The following is a 21,116-nucleotide window of genomic DNA, read 5'->3' as shown; positions in this document are numbered from 1 at the left end:
TATCCACTGGTCTCTGGTATAACATCACCTATCCACTGGTCTCTGGTATAACATCACATATCCACTGGTATAACATCACATATCCACTGGTATAACACCACATATCCACTGGTCTCTGGTATAACATCACATATCCACTGGTATAACATCACCTATCCACTGGTCTCTGGTATAACATCACATATCCACTGGTATAACATCACATATCCACTGGTCTCTGGTATAACATCACATATCCACTGGTATAACATCACATATCCACTGGTCTCTGGTATAACATCACATATCCACTGGTCTCTGGTATAACATCACCTATCCACTGGTATAACATCACCTATCCACTGGTCTCTGGTATAACATCACCTATCCACTGGTATAACATCACATATCCACTGGTCTCTGGTATAACATCACCTATCCACTGGTCTCTGGTATAACATCACATATCCACTGGTATAACATCACATATCCACTGGTCTCTGGTATAACATCACATATCCACTGGTCTCTGGTATAACATCACATATCCACTGGTATAACATCACATATCCACTGGTCTCCGGTATAACATCACATATCCACTGGTCTCTGGTATAACATCACATATCCACTGGTCTCTGGTATAACATCACATATCCACTGGTATAACATCACCTATCCACTGGTCTCTGGTATAACATCACATATCCACTGGTATAACATCACATATCCACTGGTCTCTGGTATAACATCACATATCCACTGGTATAACATCACATATCCACTGGTCTCTGGTATAACATCACATATCCACTGGTCTCTGGTATAACATCACATATCCACTGGTCTCCGGTATAACATCACATATCCACTGGTATAACATCACATATCCACTGGTCTCTGGTATAACATCACATATCCACTGGTATAACATCACATATCCACTGGTATAACATCACATATCCACTGGTCTCTGGTATAACATCACATATCCACTGGTATAACATCACATATCCACTGGTCTCTGGTATAACATCACCTATCCACTGGTCTCTGGTATAACATCACATATCCACTGGTATAACATCACATATCCACTGGTATAACACCACATATCCACTGGTCTCTGGTATAACATCACATATCCACTGGTATAACATCACCTATCCACTGGTCTCTGGTATAACATCACATATCCACTGGTATAACATCACATATCCACTGGTCTCTGGTATAACATCACATATCCACTGGTATAACATCACATATCCACTGGTCTCTGGTATAACATCACATATCCACTGGTCTCTGGTATAACATCACCTATCCACTGGTATAACATCACCTATCCACTGGTCTCTGGTATAACATCACCTATCCACTGGTATAACATCACATATCCACTGGTCTCTGGTATAACATCACCTATCCACTGGTCTCTGGTATAACATCACATATCCACTGGTATAACATCACATATCCACTGATATAACATCACATATCCACTGGTCTCTGGTATAACATCACATATCCACTGGTCTCTGGTATAACATCACATATCCACTGGTATAACATCACATATCCACTGGTCTCCGGTATAACATCACATATCCACTGGTCTCTGGTATAACATCACATATCCACTGGTCTCTGGTATAACATCACATATCCACTGGTATAACATCACCTATCCACTGGTCTCTGGTATAACATCACATATCCACTGGTATAACATCACATATCCACTGGTCTCTGGTATAACATCACATATCCACTGGTATAACATCACATATCCACTGGTCTCTGGTATAACATCACATATCCACTGGTCTCTGGTATAACATCACATATCCACTGGTCTCCGGTATAACATCACATATCCACTGGTATAACATCACATATCCACTGGTCTCTGGTATAACATCACATATCCACTGGTCTCTGGTATAACATCACATATCCACTGGTATAACATCACATATCCACTGGTCTCTGGTATAACATCACATATCCACTGGTCTCTGGTATAACATCACATATCCACTGGTCTCCGGTATAACATCACATATCCACTGGTCTCTGGTATAACATCACATATCCACTGGTCTCTGGTATAACATCACATATCCACTGGTCTCCGGTATAACATCACATATCCACTGGTCTCCGGTATAACATCACATATCCACTGGTATAACATCACATATCCACTGGTCTCTGGTATAACATCACATATCCACTGGTCTCTAGTATAACATCACATATCCACTGGTCTCTGGTATAACATCACATATCCACTGGTATAACATCACATATCCACTGGTCTCTGGTATAACATCACATATCCACTGGTCTCTGGTATAACATCACATATCCACTGGTCTCCGGTATAACATCACATATCCACTGGTCTCTGGTATAACATCACATATCCACTGGTCTCTGGTATAACATCACATATCCACTGGTCTCTGGTATAACATCACATATCCACTGGTCTCCGGTATAACATCACATATCCACTGGTCTCCGGTATAACATCACATATCCACTGGTATAACATCACATATCCACTGGTCTCTGGTATAACATCACATATCCACTGGTCTCTGGTATAACATCACATATCCACTGGTCTCTCGTTACAGCCATAACATTAACATCCAGTAGCTGATTTGGTTCTGGGTGCTGAGATTAGGCTAGATATCCACATATCTGCTGCAATGAATCTACAGTACGTAGCCTACAGTGGGTACATGAATCTACAGTACGTAGCCTACAGTGGGTATATGAATCTACAGAATGTAGCCTACAGTGGGTACATGAATCTACAGTATGTAGTCTACAGTGGGTACATGAATCTACAGTACGTAGCCTACAGTAGGTACATGAATCTACAGTACATAGCCTGCAGTGGGTACATGAATCTACAGTATGTAGCCTACAGCGGGTACATGAATCTACAGTACATAGCCTACAGAGGGTATATGAATCTACAGTATGTAGCCTACAGTGGGTACATGAATCTACAGTATGTAGTCTACAGTGGGTACATGAATCTACAGTACGTAGCCTACAGTGGGTACATGAATCTACAGTACATAGCCTAGAGTGGGTATATGAATCTACAGTACGTAGCCTACAGTGGGTACATGAATCTACAGTACGTAGCCTACAGTGGGTACATGAATCTACAGTACGTAGCCTACAGTGGGTACATGAATCTAAAGTACGTAGCCTACAGTGGGTACATGAATCTACAATACGTAGCCTAAAGTGGGTACATGAATCTACAGTACGTAGACTACAGTGGGTACATGAATCTACAGTACGTAGCCTACAGTGGGTACATGAATCTACAGTATGTAGTCTACAGTGGGTACATGAATCTACAGTACGTAGCCTGCAGTGGGTACATGAATCTACAGTACGTAGCCTACAGTGGGTACATGAATCTACAGTACGTAGCCTACAGTGGGTACATGAATCTACAGTACGTAGCCTACAGTGGGTACATGAATCTACAGTACGTAGCCTACAGTGGGTATATGAATCTACAGTACGTAGCCTACAGTGGGTACATGAATCTACAGTACGTAGCCTACAGTGGGTATATGAATCTACAGTACGTAGCGTCACAGGCTACGTACTGGGGACATCAACAACAGGTATAGGCCACCTACCTACAGTGGGTATATTCATGTATGTTTCATGGCTCTAGTTCTACATTACGTAGCCTACAGTAGGTATATTCATGTATGTTTCATGGCTCTAGTTCTACATTACGTAGCCTACAGTGGGTATATTCATGTATGTTTCATGGCTCTAGTTCTACATTACGTAGCCTACAGTAGGTATATTCATGTATGTTTCATGGCTCTAGTTCTACATTACGTAGCCTACAGTGGGTATATTCATGTATGTTTCATGGCTCTAGTTCTACATTACGTAGCCTACAGTAGGTATATTCATGTATGTTTCATGGCTCTAGTTCTACATTACGTAGCCTACAGTAGGTATATTCATGTATGTTTCATGGCTCTAGTTCTACAGATGTAGCCTACAGTAGGTATATTCATGTATGTTTCATGGCTCTAGTTCTACATTATGTAGCCTACAGTAGGTATATTCATGTATGTTTCATGGCTCTAGTTCTACAGATGTAGCCTACAGTAGGTATATTCATGTATGTTTCATGGCTCTAGTTCTACATTATGTAGCCTACAGTAGGTATATTCATGTATGTTTCATGGCTCTAGTTCTACAGATGTAGCCTACAGTAGGTATATTCATGTATGTTTCATGGCTCTAGTTCTACATTACGTAGCCTACAGTAGGTATATTCATGTATGTTTCATGGCTCTAGTTCTACAGATGTAGCCTACAGTGGGTATATTCATGTATGTTTCATGGCTCTAGTTCTACAGCCTATCAAGTCCTAACTGGCTCCCGTCACAGACACTGTAGGTAGAGGATTGACTGTCAGAGACACTGTAGGTAGAGGACTGACTGTCAGAGACACTGTAGGTAGAGGGCTGACTGTCAGAGACACTGTAGGTTGAGGACTGACTGTCAGAGACACTGTAGGTAGAGGACTGACTGTCAGAGACACTGTAGGTACATGACTGACTGTCAGAGACACTGTAGGTACAGGACTGACTGTCAGAGACACTGTAGGTAGAGGACTGACTGTCAGAGACACTGTAGGTAGAGGACTGACTGTCAGAGACACTGTAGGTACAGAACTGACTGTCAGAGACACTGTAGGTACAGGACTGACTGTCAGAGACAATGTAGGTAGAGGACTGACTGTCAGAGACACTGTAGGTAGAGGACTGACTGTCAGAGACACTGTAGGTAGAGGACTGACTGTCAGAGACACTGTAGGTAGAGGACTGACTGTCAGAGACACTGTAGGTAGAGGAGTGACTGTCAGAGACACTGTAGGTACAGGACTGACAGTCACAGACAAGACACTGTAGGTAGAGGACTGACTGTCAGAGACACTGTAGGTAGAGGACTGACTGTCAGAGACACTGTAGGTAGAGGACTGACTGTCAGAGACACTGTAGGTAGAGGACTGACTGTCAGAGACACTGTAGGTACAGGACTGACTGTCAGAGACACTGTAGGTAGAGGACTGACTGTCAGAGACACTGTAGGTAGAGGACTGACTGTCAGAGACACTGTAGGTAGAGGAGTGACTGTCAGAGACACTGTAGGTAGAGGACTGACAGTCACAGACAAGACACTGTAGGTACAGGACTGACTGTCAGAGACACTGTAGGTAGAGGACTGACTGTCAGAGACACTGTAGGTACAGGACTGACTGTCAGAGACACTGTAGGTAGAGGACTGACTGTCAGAGACACTGTAGGTAGAGGACTGACTGTCAGAGACACTGTAGGTAGAGGAGTGACTGTCAGAGACACTGTAGGTACAGGACTGACAGTCACAGACAAGACACTGTAGGTACAGGACTGACTGTCAGAGACACTGTAGGTAGAGGACTGACTGTCAGAGACACTGTAGGTACATGACTGACTGTCAGAGACACTGTAGGTACATGACTGACTGTCAGGGACACTGTAGGTACATGACTGACTGTCAGAGACACTGTAGGTACATGACTGACTGTCAGAGACACTGTAGGTACAGGACTGACTGTCAGAGACACTGTAGGTACAGGACTGACTGTCAGAGACACTGTAGGTAGAGGACTGACTGTCAGAGACACTGTAGGTAGAGGACTGACTGTCAGAGACACTGTAGGTAGAGGACTGACTGTCAGAGACACTGTAGGTACAGAACTGACAGTCACAGACAAGACACTGTAGGTAGAGGACTGACTGTCAGAGACACTGTAGGTAGAGGACTGACTGTCAGAGACACTGTAGGTAGAGGACTGACTGTCAGAGACACTGTAGGTAGAGGACTGACTGTCAGAGACACTGTAGGTACAGGACTGACTGTCAGAGACACTGTAGGTAGAGGACTGACTGTCAGAGACACTGTAGGTAGAGGAGTGACTGTCAGAGACACTGTAGGTAGAGGACTGACAGTCACAGACAAGACACTGTAGGTACAGGACTGACTGTCAGAGACACTGTAGGTAGAGGACTGACTGTCAGAGACACTGTAGGTACAGGACTGACTGTCAGAGACACTGTAGGTAGAGGACTGACTGTCAGAGACACTGTAGGTAGAGGACTGACTGTCAGAGACACTGTAGGTAGAGGACTGACTGTCAGAGACACTGTAGGTAGAGGAGTGACTGTCAGAGACACTGTAGGTACAGGACTGACAGTCACAGACAAGACACTGTAGGTACAGGACTGACTGTCAGAGACACTGTAGGTAGAGGACTGACTGTCAGAGACACTGTAGGTACAGGACTGACTGTCAGAGACACTGTAGGTAGAGGACTGACTGTCAGAGACACTGTAGGTAGAGGACTGACTGTCAGAGACACTGTAGGTACAGGACTGACTGTCACAGACAAGACACTGTAGGTACAGGACTGACTGTCACAGACAACACACTGTAGCAGCTGTTTTGACAAATGGTTTTACTCATTATGAATTTTAAATGGAAACTACCAACTCTCAACAACACATTCTCCCATGGTTCCTCTCAGCTGTAGTACAGATGAAGTGCTGAATGCTCTCTGGAACGGTTGGTATGTGAACTCTGCCCTGCAAGTTTATATCAGCAGAACATCCTATTTAAACAGCTTGTATGCAGCACAATGTGATAAAGCAGTGTGTGTGTGTTTAGCTAGTGGGGCTCTCAGCTGTAGCCAACAGGATGGATGCCTGCTTGGATTAACAATGGCTAGTGCCGTGTGTTCTCACTCTCAGCCAGCCAGGAGGTAGGGGGTGGCTGGATGTGTGTTCTCACTCTCAGCCAGCCAGGAGGTAGGGGGTGGCTGGATGTGTGTTCTCACTCTCAGCCAGCCAGGAGGTAGGGGGTGGCTGGATGTGTGTTCTCACTCTCAGCCAGCCAGGAGGTAGGGGGTGGCTGGATGTGTGTTCTCACTCTCAGCCAGCCAGGAGGTAGGGGGTGGCTGGATGTGTGTTCTCACTCTCAGCCAGCCAGGAGGTAGGGGGTGGCTGGATGTGTGTTCTCACTCTCAGCCAGCCAGGAGGTAGGGGGTGGCTGGATGTGTGTTCTCACTCTCAGCCAGCCAGGAGGTAGGGGGTGGCTGGATGTGTGTTCTCACTCTCAGCCAGCCAGGAGGTAGGGGGTGGCTGGATGTGTGTTCTCACTCTCAGCCAGCCAGGAGGTAGGGGGTGGCTGGATGTGTGTTCTCACTCTCAGCCAGCCAGGAGGTAGGGGGTGGCTGGATGTGTGTTCTCACTCTCAGCCAGCCAGGAGGTAGGGGGTGGCTGGATGTGTGTTCTCACTCTCAGCCAGCCAGGAGGTAGGGGGTGGCTGGATGTGTGTTCTCACTCTCAGCCAGCCAGGAGGTAGGGGGTGGCTGGATGTGTGTTCTCACTCTCAGCCAGCCAGGAGGTAGGGTGTGGCTGGATGTGTGTTCTCACTCTCAGCCAGCCAGGAGGTAGGGGGTGGCTGGATGTGTGTTCTCACTCTCAGCCAGCCAGGAGGTAGGGGGTGGCTGGATGTGTGTTCTCACTCTCAGCCAGCCAGGAGGTAGGGGGTGGCTGGATGTGTGTTCTCACTCTCAGCCAGCCAGGAGGTAGGGTGTGGCTGGATGTGTGTTCTCACTCTCAGCCAGCCAGGAGGTAGGGTGTGGCTGGATGTGTGTTCTCACTCTCAGCCAGCCAGGAGGTAGGGGGTGGCTGGATGTGTGTTCTCACTCTCAGCCAGCCAGGAGGTAGGGGGTGGCTGGATGTGTGTTCTCACTCTCAGCCAGCCAGGAGGTAGGGGGTGGCTGGATGTGTGTTCTCACTCTCAGCCAGCCAGGAGGTAGGGGGTGGCTGGATGTGTGTTCTCACTCTCAGCCAGCCAGGAGGTAGGGGGTGGCTGGATGTGTGTTCTCACTCTCAGCCAGCCAGGAGGTAGCGGGTGGCTGGATGTGTGGGACTGTGCATGCTAAGCCTGCAGGATGCATGGCTCTCATTGTCAGTGAGTGTGGAGCTGCATGTGGACTGCTGACAGACCGAGGGCCTCTCCCTCTCTTTTTTGCCCAACTCTTTCTGGGCCAGCAGAGCAGTGCTTAGAGACGACTTACATAAGCCTCCTGTTGAATTGATTCAACAAATCAAACGTTGTTACGAGTCATGATTCCCAAGGTGTGTTCTTTTACTTTTGGAATCATCTGAAGGCTGAGTGATTTAGTAGCACTATGTTTACCACAATATTCATAAAATGTTTATTCTGAACTTATTGTGCGACAGCCTATACTTTGTTGTTATCTGCGATACATGGTTCATGTTCCATCGTTTGCAGAGTTTCCTTGTGTCAACCCAACTCAAGCAAAGGCTGAGAACACACCAATAGCGTGTTAGACCATCCAGCAGACAAGGTAAAATAAGAAGAAAATCGGTTGACGAACGCTTGAGCAAGGCACTGAACCCTCAACACATTTCACTGCATCCATCTGGTGAATGTGACAAAAACATGTATTTTTTGTTATAAAAATGTACACTTTCTAATCTTGCCACCTACATGACTGTATATTAGCTTGCATATTAGCCTGCATATTAGCCTGCATGCTCACATTAGGCGTATTTTCCCGTGTTAGGTTTTGAGAATGAATAATTTAATCTACGTAGTCCTACTGTACACTAAGAAATGCTATGAATGTCCACGTAGATCACAGGATTTAGGCTACACCATGACATAGGATTAAGAGCATTTGTCATTTTCCTTTAAATTGACTTTCTCAATCCTTTGTTTAGCCAGAGAAGTTGTCCTTACTGCTTATGTTAAGGGTTCAGACATACTTTCCCACACCTGTCAGTTATGCAGTGTGTCTTTTCTGAAGTTGAGCATTTCAGATATGCCGTGTTATTAGTACAGGCCTCGTGTCCGCTGTGTTATTACTACAGGCCTCGTGTCAGCTGTGTTATTACTACAGGCCTCGTGTCAGCTGTGTTATTACTACAGGCCTCGTGACAGCTGTGTTATTACTACAGGCCTCGTGTCAGCTGTGTTATTACTACAGGCCTCGTGTCAGCTGTGTTATTACTACAGGCCTCGTGTCAGCTGTGTTATTACTACAGGCCTCGTGTCAGCTGTGTTATTACTACAGGCCTCGTGTCCGCTGTGTATTACTACAGGTCTCGTGTCCGCTGTGTTATTACTACAGGCCTCGTGTCCGCTGTGTTATTACTACAGGCCTCGTGTCCGCTGTGTTATTACTACAGGCCTCGTGTCCGCTGTGTTATTACTACAGGCCTCGTGTCCGCTGTGTTATTACTACAGGCCTCGTGTCCGCTGTGTTATTACTACAGGCCTCGTGTCAGCTGTGTTATTACTACAGGCCTCGTGTCAGCTGTGTTATTACTACAGGGCTCGTGTCAGCTGTGTTATTACTACAGGCCTCGTGTCCGCTGTGTTATTACTACAGGGCTCGTGTCAGCTGTGTTATTACTACAGGGCTCGTATCAGCTGTGTTATTACTACAGGCCTCGTGTCCGCTGTGTTATTACTACAGGCCTCGTGTCAGCTGTGTTATTACGACAGGCCTCGTGTCCGCTGTGTTATTACTACAGGCCTCGTGTCCGCTGTGTTATTACTACAGGCCTCGTGTCAGCTGTGTTATTACTACAGGCCTCGTGTCAGCTGTGTTATTACTACAGGCCTCGTGTCAGCTGTGTTATTACTACAGGGCTAGCCTACTGTATATACTGTGACAGTCTCTTCTCAAGACCAAACTATACTGAACAAAATTAAAAACACAACAGTTTCAACAATTTTAACTTGTTACAGTTCATATAAGGCAATCAGTCAATTGAAATGAATTCATTAGGTCCTAATCTATGGATTTCACATGACTGGGCAGGGGAGCAGCCATGGATGGGACTGTGAAGGCATAGGCCCACCCTCTGGGGAGCCTGGCCCAGCCAATCAGAATAAGTTTACCCCCACAAAAAGGCTTTATTGAAGACAGAAATACTCTTCAGTTTCATCAGCTGTCCGGGTGGCTGGTCTCAGACAATCCCGCAGGTGAAGAAGCCAGATGTGGTCCTGGACTGGCGTGTTACACATGGTCTGCGGTTGTGAGGCCAGTTGATTGTACTGATAAATTCTCTAAAACAACACTGCAGAAGGCTTGTGGTAGAGAAATTAACATTCAATTCTCTGGCAACAGCTCTGGTGGACATTCCTGCAGTCAGCATGCCAATTGCACACTCCCTCAACTTGAGACATGGCATTGTGTTGTGTAACAGAACTGCACATTTTAGAGTGGTCTTTTATTGTCCCCAGCACATGGTGCACTTATGTAATGATCATGCCATTTAATCAGCTTCTTGATATGCCACACCTGTCAGGTGGATGGATTATCTTGGCAAAGGAGAAATGCTCACTGAGAGGGATATATACAAATTTCTGCACAAAATTTGAAAGAAATACGTTTTTTTGTCGGTATGGAAAATTTATAGGATCTTTTATTTCATGCTGCGTTGATATTTGTTCAGTATAGTTAGCCTACATATGGGCTGTCAGTGTGGAATTTAAGACTTAATTCAACACTGTCATTCTGTCCAAGTATCCTCCTGTAGCAACAGCCCAGTGTGTTAAAGTAACCCTCTGACTGACTGCAGCATCCTCCTGTAGCAACAGCTCAGTGTGTTAAAGTAACCCTCTGACTGACTGCAGGATCCTCCTGTAGCAACAGCCCAGTGTGTTAAAGTAACCCTCTGACTGACTGCAGCATCCTCCTGTAGCAACAGCCCAGTGTATTAAAGTAACCCTCTGACTGACTGCAGGATCCTCCTGTAGCAACAGCCCAGTGTGTTAAAGTAACCCTCTGACTGACTGCAGGATCCTCCTGTAGCAACAGCCCAGTGTATTAAAGTAACCCTCTGACTGACTGCAGCATCCTCCTGTAGCAACAGCCCAGTGTGTTAAAGTAACCCTCTGACTGACTGCAGGATCCTCCTGTAGCAACAGCTCAGTGTGTTAAAGTAACCCTCTGACTGACTGCAGGATCCTCCTGTAGCAACAGCTCAGTGTGTTAAAGTAACCCTCTGACTGACTGCAGGATCCTCCTGTAGCAACAGCCCAGTGTATTAAAGTAACCCTCTGACTGACTGCAGGATCCTCCTGTAGCAACAGCCCAGTGTGTTAAAGTAACCCTCTGACTGACTGCAGGATCCTCCTGTAGCAACAGCCCAGTGTATTAAAGTAACCCTCTGACTGACTGCAGCATCCTCCTGTAGCAACAGCCCAGTGTGTTAAAGTAACCCTCTGACTGACTGCAGGATCCTCCTGTAGCAACAGCTCAGTGTGTTAAAGTAACCCTCTGACTGACTGCAGGATCCTCCTGTAGCAACAGCTCAGTGTGTTAAAGTAACCCTCTGACTGACTGCAGGATCCTCCTGTAGCAACAGCTCAGTGTATTAAAGTAACCCTCTGACTGACTGCAGGATCCTCCTGTAGCAACAGCTCAGTGTATTAAAGTAACCCTCTGACTGACTGCAGGATCCTCCTGTAGCAACAGCTCAGTGTGTTAAAGTAACCCTCTGACTGACTGCAGGATCCTCCTGTAGCAACAGCTCAGTGTGTTAAAGTAACCCTCTGACTGACTGCAGGATCCTCCTGTAGCAACAGCCCAGTGTATTAAAGTAACCATCTAACGGCACTTGGCTCAGGGCCAAGCTATAAATAGACATTATAAAACTGTTGAAGCAGAAAAATATTCCCAAAGGATTGTGGTCCGCATGCAGCTTGTGTCTCAACTCTAAATTGATGTTGGAGTTCTTGTGAATTTCCTTTCACTTTAAAAGGTTGTAGTGGCACTCCTTTCAGGAGTTGACTTTAAAGCAACAATTGGCTGACTGTCTGTAGCCTGGTTACAAACCCCTGCCCATGATTCTGCTGCCTGACCCCTGACCTCATTTCTGGAGTGAATACTGTACACACACACCTCATAGTGACATGATCCCGATCCCTTTAATGAGAATGGGTTGGTTGGTCACTGGAGGACGATATGCAGTATTGAAAGTCTTTGTTATTGGTCACATACACCTGGTTAGCAGATGTTATTGGTCACATACACATGGTTAGCAGATGTTATTGCGAGTGTAGCGAAATGCTTGTGCTTCTAGTTGACAGTGCAGCAGTATCTAACAAGTAATATCTAACAATTCCACAATAACGTCCTAATACACACAAATCTAAGTAACGGGATGGAATAAGATACCTCCCGATAAAATCAATATAGCTAATGTAGTGATGAGGAGAGACCAGATACATCAAATAAAAGTCATACAGTAGGCTCCTGAACTACCCTGAGGACTAGGGTTGCAAAGGGTCGCAAACTTTCCAGTAAATTTCTGGAATTTTTCAATGGGAAGTTAAGCCATTTTGCTTAAATTCATCAAAAAAATGGTAGCTTATAACTGTGAACCTTTTTTGTGGGATACACAAAAGGCAATTCTAGGTCTTGTGGCATATTTTGGTTAAACTATCCCCAATTCAATGGAATTGCAACCCTCTGCATGCACAGAGCATTCTTCCATCACATGTACAGCTGATTCTCAAGATATTGCACACTAATGAGCTCACACTACTACACTGTCTGAGCCAAGGACTACATGCTTTCTGGTAAGTTTTGATTACAATACTGGGTGGGGTGAATATATTTTATATGACATACATGATTTTTGTTAACTAGTAAATAGTAGCCTACAGCAAAGTGTGTTTAAATAACTTCTAACTTGTTAACAATTTAGGCTAGTTAGTTTTTGCTATCATGTGGGTTTTAGCTTGCTTGAGCCTGCTAACTGAGGATTGTTAATTCACCTGTTTCCATACATGTTTCATGTTAAAACATTTATCTTACAAAGGAGTGTTTAATCTAACGGTGTAACTATTTCACTGCAGCTAATGTAGAAGGAAAAGCTGAGTACATTTGCAAATACTGTGGCAAATCATATGTGAAGAATGCGACAAAGATGGAGAATCATCTGGCCAAGTGCATAAAGTTCCCTCAGCGCTCACAACAAGCAACCTCTGACCAAAGTCCCTCTACTTCTATTTGAGGTGAAAATGATGAATCAGACACCTTATCGATAGCAACAGCTCATGGTCCTCCTGGAATCAGAAGTTTGTTTTTACTCAATGGAGGAACGTAGTCAGAGAAATGCTGATGAATGTCTTGCTCGAGCTGTGTATACAAACTGGTTCACCTCTGATGCTCACAGGCAATGTGTATTGGAAGAGATTTCTGAATGTTCTTCTCCCAGCATACACCCCTCCAACCAGACATGCTTTATCTACTCATTTGCTGGATGCAGAGTTCAACATAGTTCAAGTGAAGGTCAAGCAAATCATAGAGAAAGCAGACTATTACAATCATCTCTGATGGGTGGTTGAATGTTTGTGGCCAAGAAATAATGAACTACATCAGCTCCACCCCTCAACCAGTATTCTACAAGAGCACAGACACAAGGAACAACAGACACACCGGTCTCTACATTTCAGATGAGCTGAAGGCAGCCATCAATGACCTTGGACCACAGAAGGTATTTGCACTGGTGACAGACAATGCTGCAAACATCTTGGTTTAAAGTGGAGGAGTCCTACCCTCACATCACACCCACTGGCTGTGCTGCTCATGAATTGAATCTGCTCCTCAAGGACATCATAGCACTGAAAACAATGGATACACTCTACAAGGAAATGGTTAGGTATGTGAAGGGTCATCAAGTTATAGCAGCAATCTACCTCACCAAGCAAAGTGAGAAGAATAGGAGCACCACATTGAAGCTGCCCAGCAACACCCATTGGGGTGGTGGTGTCATGTTTGACAGTCTCCTGGAGGGGAAGGAGTCTCTCCAAGAAAAGGCCATATCACAATCTGCCTATATGGACAGCCCCATCAAGAGGATCCTCCTGGATGATGTATTTTGGGAGAGAGGGGTAAGCAGCCTGAAACCTATTGCAGTAGCCATTGCACGGATTGAGGGAGACAATGCCATCCTGTCTGATGTTCAGACTCTGCTTGCAGATGTAAGAGAAGAAATCCATACTGCCCTGCCCACTTCACTGTTGCTCCAAGCAGAGGAAACTGCAGTTCTGAAATACATCAAAAAGCGTGAAGACTTCTGCCTGAAGTCCATACACGCCGCAGCATATATGTTGGACCCCAAGTATGCTGGCAAGAGCATGGTGCAGAGATCAACAAGGCCTATGGTGTCATCACTACCATGTCTTGCCACCTTGGCCTGGATGAGGGCAAGGTTATTGGTAGTCTGGTGAAGTACACTTCCAAGCAAGGGCTTTGGGATGGAGATGCAATATGGCAATCGTGCCAACATTTCCACCAGGTGGCTGATGCGATGGGACTTTGTGTATCTGAGGCCCTTTCCCATGTTGCCTCCATCATCCTCCAAATCCCACCAACATCAGCCGCCTCAGAGCACAATTGGTCCTTGTTTGGGAACACACACACACACCAAAGCACGCAACAGGCTGACCAATACAAGGGTTGAAAAATTGGTGGGCATCCGGGCAAATTTGAGGCTTTTTGAGTCCGACAACGAGCCATCCTCAACAAGGTTGGAAAGTGACAGTGAAGCTGAGGCCTCAGAGTCTGATGTTCAAGAGGTGGACATTGAGGAGGTCCAGGGAGAAGACATGGAAGCCTGAGAGGAAGACAACCAAAGATTTAGTTTCTAGACTATCATTTTACAGATGCATGTTGAAAACATTTTTGGGAGATGCGATGGATCATTTAATGTTCCCTTTATTTTGTTGTTCAGTGAAATCCTCCCATGTGAAGAGTCAACTCATTTAATTAAAGTTCAATTTGTAACTAAATGATTTTTATTTTAGAAGGATTTAATCATTTGCAATTATGTCTACTTATGATAAGGTAAAAGGTTTATGTTTCTGTTTCCATATGATATGGTAAATATATCCAATGCAAAAAAACACATCTAAATATAAATGATATTCATATTAATTAGCATATATTTCTGTGAATTCCCATATATTCCCATTAATTCCCACTGAAAGTTTCCACCTCTGAATATTCCCCAAAATATGCAACCCTACTGAGGACTCATCCTGAATAAAAGTCACATACAGTAGGCTCCTGAACTAGCCTGAGGACTCATCCTGAATAAAAGTCACATACAGTAGGCTCCTGAACTAGCCTGAGGACTCATCCTGAATGTAACTCTGCTGCTCTATCGATCGCTCCACACATTAGAAGAAACAGTAGTGGGCGTGGTGTTTGGCCAGAGCGATGTGGATGGTAGTCAGGCCACTCCCCTTCATGGCACAGTGCCCTGAATCTTGTCAGTCGATTCACGGTGTCAAGGTCACCCAGGGCAAACCAAACTGATTTGACATGTCCGGGTTAACATGTCATTTGAAGCTATGCCCTAGTAGTAGGCTACTTTTTTGGGGGAAATCATTTTGTTATTGAAGGAAATACACTAGGCTCTAGTATTACCCTGGCTGGCAGGCATAGCATTGTAGGTACCCTGGCATAGTACTGTAGGTACCCTGGCTGGCTGGTATAGTACTGTAGGTACCCTGGCTGGCTGGTATAGTACTGTAGGTAACCTGGCTGGCTGGCATAGTACTGTAGGTACCCTGGCTGGCTGGTATAGTACTGTAGGTAACCTGGCTGGCTGGTATAGTACTGGCTGGTTGGCATAGTACTGTAGGTACCCTGGCTGGCTGGTATAGTACTGTAGGTACCCTGGCTGGCAGGCATAGCATTGTAGGTACCCTGGCTGGCTGACATAGTACTGTAGGTACCCTGGCAGGCATAGTACTGTAGGTAACCTGGCTGGCTGGTATAGTACTGGCTGGCTGGCATAGTACTGTAGGTAACCTGACATAGTACTGTAGGTACCCTGGCTGGCAGGTATAGTACTGTAGGTAACCTGGCTGGCTAGCTGGTATAGTACTGTAGGTACCCTGGCTGGCTGGCATAGTACTGTAGGTACCCTGGCTTGCTGGCTGGTATAGTACTGTAGGTACCCTGGCTGGCTGGTATAGTACTGTAGGTACCCTGGCTGGCTGGCATAGTACTGTAGGTACCCTGGCTGGCTGGCATAGTACTGTAGGTACCCTGGCTGGCTGGCTGGTATAGTACTGTAGGTACCCTGGCTTGCTGGCAGGCATAGTACTGTAGGTACCCTGGCTGGCTGGCTGGCTGGTATAGTACTGGCTGGCTGGTATAGTACTGTAGGTACCCTGGCTGGCTGGCTGGTATAGTACTGGCTGGCTGGTATAGTACTGTAGGTACCCTGGTATAGTACTGTAGGTAACCTGGCTGGCTGGCATAGTACTGTAGGTAACCTGGCTGGCTGGTATAGTACTGGCTGGTTGGCATAGTACTGTAGGTACCCTGGCTGGCTGACATAGTACTGTAGGTACCCTGGCAGGCATAGTACTGTAGGTAACCTGGCTGGCTGGTATAGTACTGGCTGGCTGGCATAGTACTGTAGGTAACCTGGCATAGTACTGTAGGTACCCTGGCTGGCAGGTATAGTACTGTAGGTAACCTGGCTGGCTAGCTGGTATAGTACTGTAGGTACCCTGGCTGGCTGGCATAGTACTGTAGGTACCCTGGCTTGCTGGCTGGTATAGTACTGTAGGTACCCTGGCTGGCTGGTATAGTACTGTAGGTACCCTGGCTGGCTGGTATAGTACTGTAGGTACCCTGGCTGGCTGGTATAGTACTGTAGGTACCCTGGCTGGCTGGTATAGTACTGTAGGTACCCTGGCTGGCTGGCATAGTACTGTAGGTACCCTGGCTGGCTGGCTGGTATAGTACTGTAGGTACCCTGGCTTGTTGGCAGGCATAGTACTGTAGGTACCCTGGCTGGCTGGCTGGTATAGTACTGGCTGGCTGGTATAGTACTGTAGGTACCCTGGCTGGCTGGCTGGCTGGTATAGTACTGGCTGGCTGGTATAGTACTGTAGGTACCCTGGTATAGTACTGTAGGTAACCTGGCTGGCTGGCATAGTACTGTAGGTACCCTGGCTGGCTGGCTGGTGGATAGTACTGGCTGGCTGGTATAGTACTGTAGGTACCCTGGCATAGTACTGTAGGTACCCTGGCTGGCTGGTATAGTACTGTAGGTACCCTGGCTGGCAGGCATAGTACTGTAGGTACCCTGGCTGGCTGGCATAGTACTGTCGGTACCCTGGCTGGCTGGTATAGTACTGTAGGTACCCTGGTATAGTACTGTAGGTAACCTGGCATAGTACTGTCGGTACCCTGGCTGGCTGGTATAGTACTGGCTGGCTGGTATAGTACTGTAGGTACCCTGGCTGGCTGGTATAGTACTGTAGGTACCCTGGTATAGTACTGTAGGTACCCTGGCTTGCTGGCAGGTATAGTACTGTAGGTACCCTGGCATAGTACTGTAGGTACCCTGGCTTGCTGGCTGGTATAGTACTGTAGGTACCCTGGCTGGCTGGTATAGTACTGTAGGTACCCTGGCTGGCTGGTATAGTACTGTAGATATCCTGGCTGGTATAGTACTGTAGGTACCCTGGCTGGCTGGTATAGTACTGTAGATATCCTGGCTGGTATAGTACTGTAGGTACCCTGGCTGGCTGGCATAGTACTGTAGGTACCCTGGCTGGCTGGTATAGTACTGTAGGTACCCTGGCTTGCTGGCAGGTATAGTACTGTAGGTACCCTGGTATAGTACTGTAGGTACCCTGGCATAGTACTGTAGGTACCCTTGCTTGCTGGCAGGTATTTTACTGTAGGTTATTTGAATTCCATGTTTTATTTTTGTGAGCTCAATATGCATATTCCACAGTTTCTCTAGAGATATATCAGATCCAGACTGAACTGTGCGATGTGGTAGGGAGTTGTAGTTTCTCTAGAGATATATCAGATCCAGACTGAACTGTGCGATGTGGTAGGGAGTTGTAGTTTCTCTAGAGATATAGTTTCCAACAGGCCAATATTCTACATAGTTTAGCGCATCAAAACGTGGTAATTAGCTATAATGACTATAATCCATTGAGCATCTACTTGTCCAGTACGTGTGTTTTTTGTGTGTTTTTTTTTACACCTGCTACAGAAGAGGCAAAAGAATGCGTTGTCTTGAGGGGATATAGAGAGCAGCTGTTGCAGTATGCCTTACTTACTTTGAAAAACTACTGAAATAGTCATTTTGTTAGAAAGCATAGGGAGGAGCTCTATAGAGATGAGACGATGACTTGGAATTAAATAATAAAGTAATCAAATAAAACAAATGTAATAAACACAACTGAAATATTTTATTAAAGTAAAGTAACATGAATAAGTGATGGTTAATAAGTGATCAGCAGTAATGGGCAGTCACTAGCATCATGGGACTTTAATTCATTGTTTTATTCTGTGTTACAGCATTCATCCCAAATCATCGAAACCGTGATTACATTTATTTTTTAAAACAGGCCTCAAAAAGCAATAAGCACTCAGCACAGTGGAGTGTGCAAAGTGCACATTTTGGGATAAGGGTAGAAAATTCAAAAGGCACTCGCACATCTGAGCAATCTTATTTGCAGGTGCATGGTAACAGTTGAACAAGATGAAGGAAAAAGGAAACCGCACACTGCTCTTGATAGTATCACTGATATTTAATAAGCTTACGTATCCGCCTCACGGCCTTCGTCAGAGCTTTTGTGAATCTTTTTAAGGGTAGAGAAATTGGGACACGACCCTACTGCACCCATAGGAACGTAGTGCACTATAAAGAGAATAGGGTGCCATCTGGGATTCACCCAGAGTCATGTTATACACTGTTACAACGCCCATAGAGCACATTGACATGTCGGTTAGGGATAGAACCTGCTGGACACACTGGCATGCACGGTAACTAACTCGCTGCTGACGAGTCACCAGACACTGTTTGCATACGGGAGGTCAAACTTCCCCCTGATGGGGAGAGAAGCCAGTAAGTCACATTATCTATTGATCCTAAATGAGGACTATGGGCTGAAAGATTACAGGTTGACTGAAATAGCAGGGTTTTAATGATTGATAGGGTGGGTTTTAACTCAATTGTATCTGATCCATTCTGTTCTGTCACTACATTTGTTAATCTTATTGCATTTAAAAAGAAAATACATGACATCTAATGTTTGCAGTACCATTAGCTACAATAGGCAGAGTGCCTTACTCCAAATAGGTCCCCTACAAGGTGTACAATAAACATACCTTGTCTGTTCTTGCAGGGTCAGATGGGGCTCCACAAAGAACTTGACTCTGAGCTTCAGTCTGCAGGGAGCCAGGTTATCCATCTGTTGTGAGATCCTGTTCCTCAGATTCAACCACAAACTCTCCCCTTTGCTTCCACAGAACTGAAGCCCAAAGTAATCCACCTCTATTATTCCCAGTTTCCGACAGACCTGTGAGTCAAAACAATAGAACAAACCACTTCACTAAAGAAGTCAATGCCCCATCAAGACTGGTAGTTAAATACAACGTTCCATGTACTACGCTGTTGTTAAATTGTTACAAGCGTACAAGTTACATTTTTATTCAAATTCTCAAAATATTTACAGAATTCAAAATGATTAAAACTGCATTAATTTGCAACCCCAACACACAGACACTAACAACATGGAATAAAATAGACTTAACATGGATACATTTGAATGATAATAACTGTAACGGTACCTTGTGTAAACAGTCCTCTCCATTAGCCTTTTGATCAACATCCACCTCCATCACCACCGAGTCCGGTCGCGTTATATGGCAAAGCATTTTTGTTCCTCTGTATGTTTGCAATAGTTGTCCTATAATAGTTCAATCTATCGATGCACTTACACCTCACAATAAACCCAAACATTCAAACTTTACAGTCCATGGACCGATCAGGCCGTGTCCAAAAATACAACGGTGGGGTTTTATAGTCTCGGAGGGTGAAGCACCGTCCCCTTCATTCAACAAACTTCTCAACAACCAATCAGGTCAAACACACAGACGTAAACACGGTTTGTGTCGCCATCTACCGGGTTGTTCATTCTAACCATGTTACCTTTCATTCGTACAAAACCGTTTTTAGAAGCTATACTACACACACAAATATTCATGAAAACTCACAATAATTTTATCCTCAAAATATTGTGAAATTAGTTTTTGTAACATTTTGCTGTACCTAATGAATGACTTCCTGTGTTCTATGTGGAAGAATGTGGCGTGCGCATAGCTGCGCAACCCTGATTCACCTCAACAACCCTGATTCAGCTCAACAACCCCACTGCGTCTGGAAAACAGCTGAGCAAAGACCAAACAACAGCCATCTATCAGACTTTAGCTACTTATAGAAGTATACAGTCTGATCATTGACCCGTAGCTTGACATGGCACTTGAGGAATATTCACAAAGAAGCTAACTAATACAGTTAATGCGACGACAAAACAACGTATTTGCAGCTTGGAAGAAACCAGGAAGATGTTTGAGAATTTCAAAGAGAGGTTGCAGACGGTGCAGCAAGATTTCACAACGGGGTTTGTATTAAAGCTACTTTTATAGCTAATGCTTCATTCATGGCCCTATGTCTTGTGACCCTGCCTGTTCTGACATTGCTGTATTAGCAATTTAAAAAAACATCTACGTTAATTAGCTAGCTAGTTTCTCCCTCTTTGCCAGCATGGCTGAAAGGCTATCTAGCTGGATGTAACTGTGTGGGACGAAACCATCGAACAAGTTTTTCGTAGCTAGCTAATACTAAACACAAAACACTGGCAAAACACTACCAGGCTGGCAGTAAATGAAAACCATTAATTTAGATACTGCCAAAGCTTATTGATACAGTTAGCTAACGACAGCTAGCTAAGTTGATTACATTCAGCTGCCCATCATGTGATGGAAGTGAGCGAGACAGGACATTCTGGACTGGAACCTGATGCCGGAAGCAGAAAACGTCTCTATTCCCTATATAGTGCACTACTTTGGGTTCTGATATAAATTAGTGCACTATATAGGGAATATAGGGTGCCATTTAGGAAACAAAGTGTCTACTAATCCAATG

General features: G+C 45.1%; 2 protein-coding genes across 3 annotated transcripts in view; one reads left to right on the top strand and one right to left on the bottom strand.

Moving 5' to 3' along the window:
* Positions 1-20,041, bottom strand: part of LOC106596795 (E3 ubiquitin-protein ligase MYLIP-A) — a 36,224-nt gene extending 16,183 nt beyond the window's left edge. The window contains exons 1-2 of one of the 2 annotated variants that reach the window (XM_082959417.1): positions 19,760-20,041; positions 19,298-19,488 (exon numbers count right to left, since the gene is read on the bottom strand). In XM_082959417.1, coding sequence (XP_082815543.1) covers positions 19,298-19,488; positions 19,760-19,846 — 278 coding nt within the window. In that variant the 5' untranslated portion in view covers positions 19,847-20,041. The remainder of the gene's footprint in view (positions 1-19,297; positions 19,489-19,759) is intronic. The other variant, XM_045696876.2, reaches the window with a different exon arrangement.
* Positions 20,042-20,352: 311 nt separating this feature from the next.
* dtbp1 (Dysbindin) overlaps positions 20,353-21,116 on the top strand; it is a 37,832-nt gene continuing 37,068 nt past the window's right edge. The window contains exon 1 of the mRNA NM_001140605.1: positions 20,353-20,592. Coding sequence (NP_001134077.1) covers positions 20,537-20,592 — 56 coding nt within the window. The 5' untranslated portion in view covers positions 20,353-20,536. The remainder of the gene's footprint in view (positions 20,593-21,116) is intronic.

This window comes from Salmo salar, chromosome 02 (assembly GCF_965601325.2).
Source record: "Salmo salar chromosome 02, fSalSal1, whole genome shotgun sequence".
Classification (NCBI taxonomy): domain Eukaryota; kingdom Metazoa; phylum Chordata; class Actinopteri; order Salmoniformes; family Salmonidae; genus Salmo; species Salmo salar.
The sequence above is the reverse complement of the archived record's forward strand: the minus strand, read 5'-3'. Positions and strand labels throughout refer to the sequence as shown.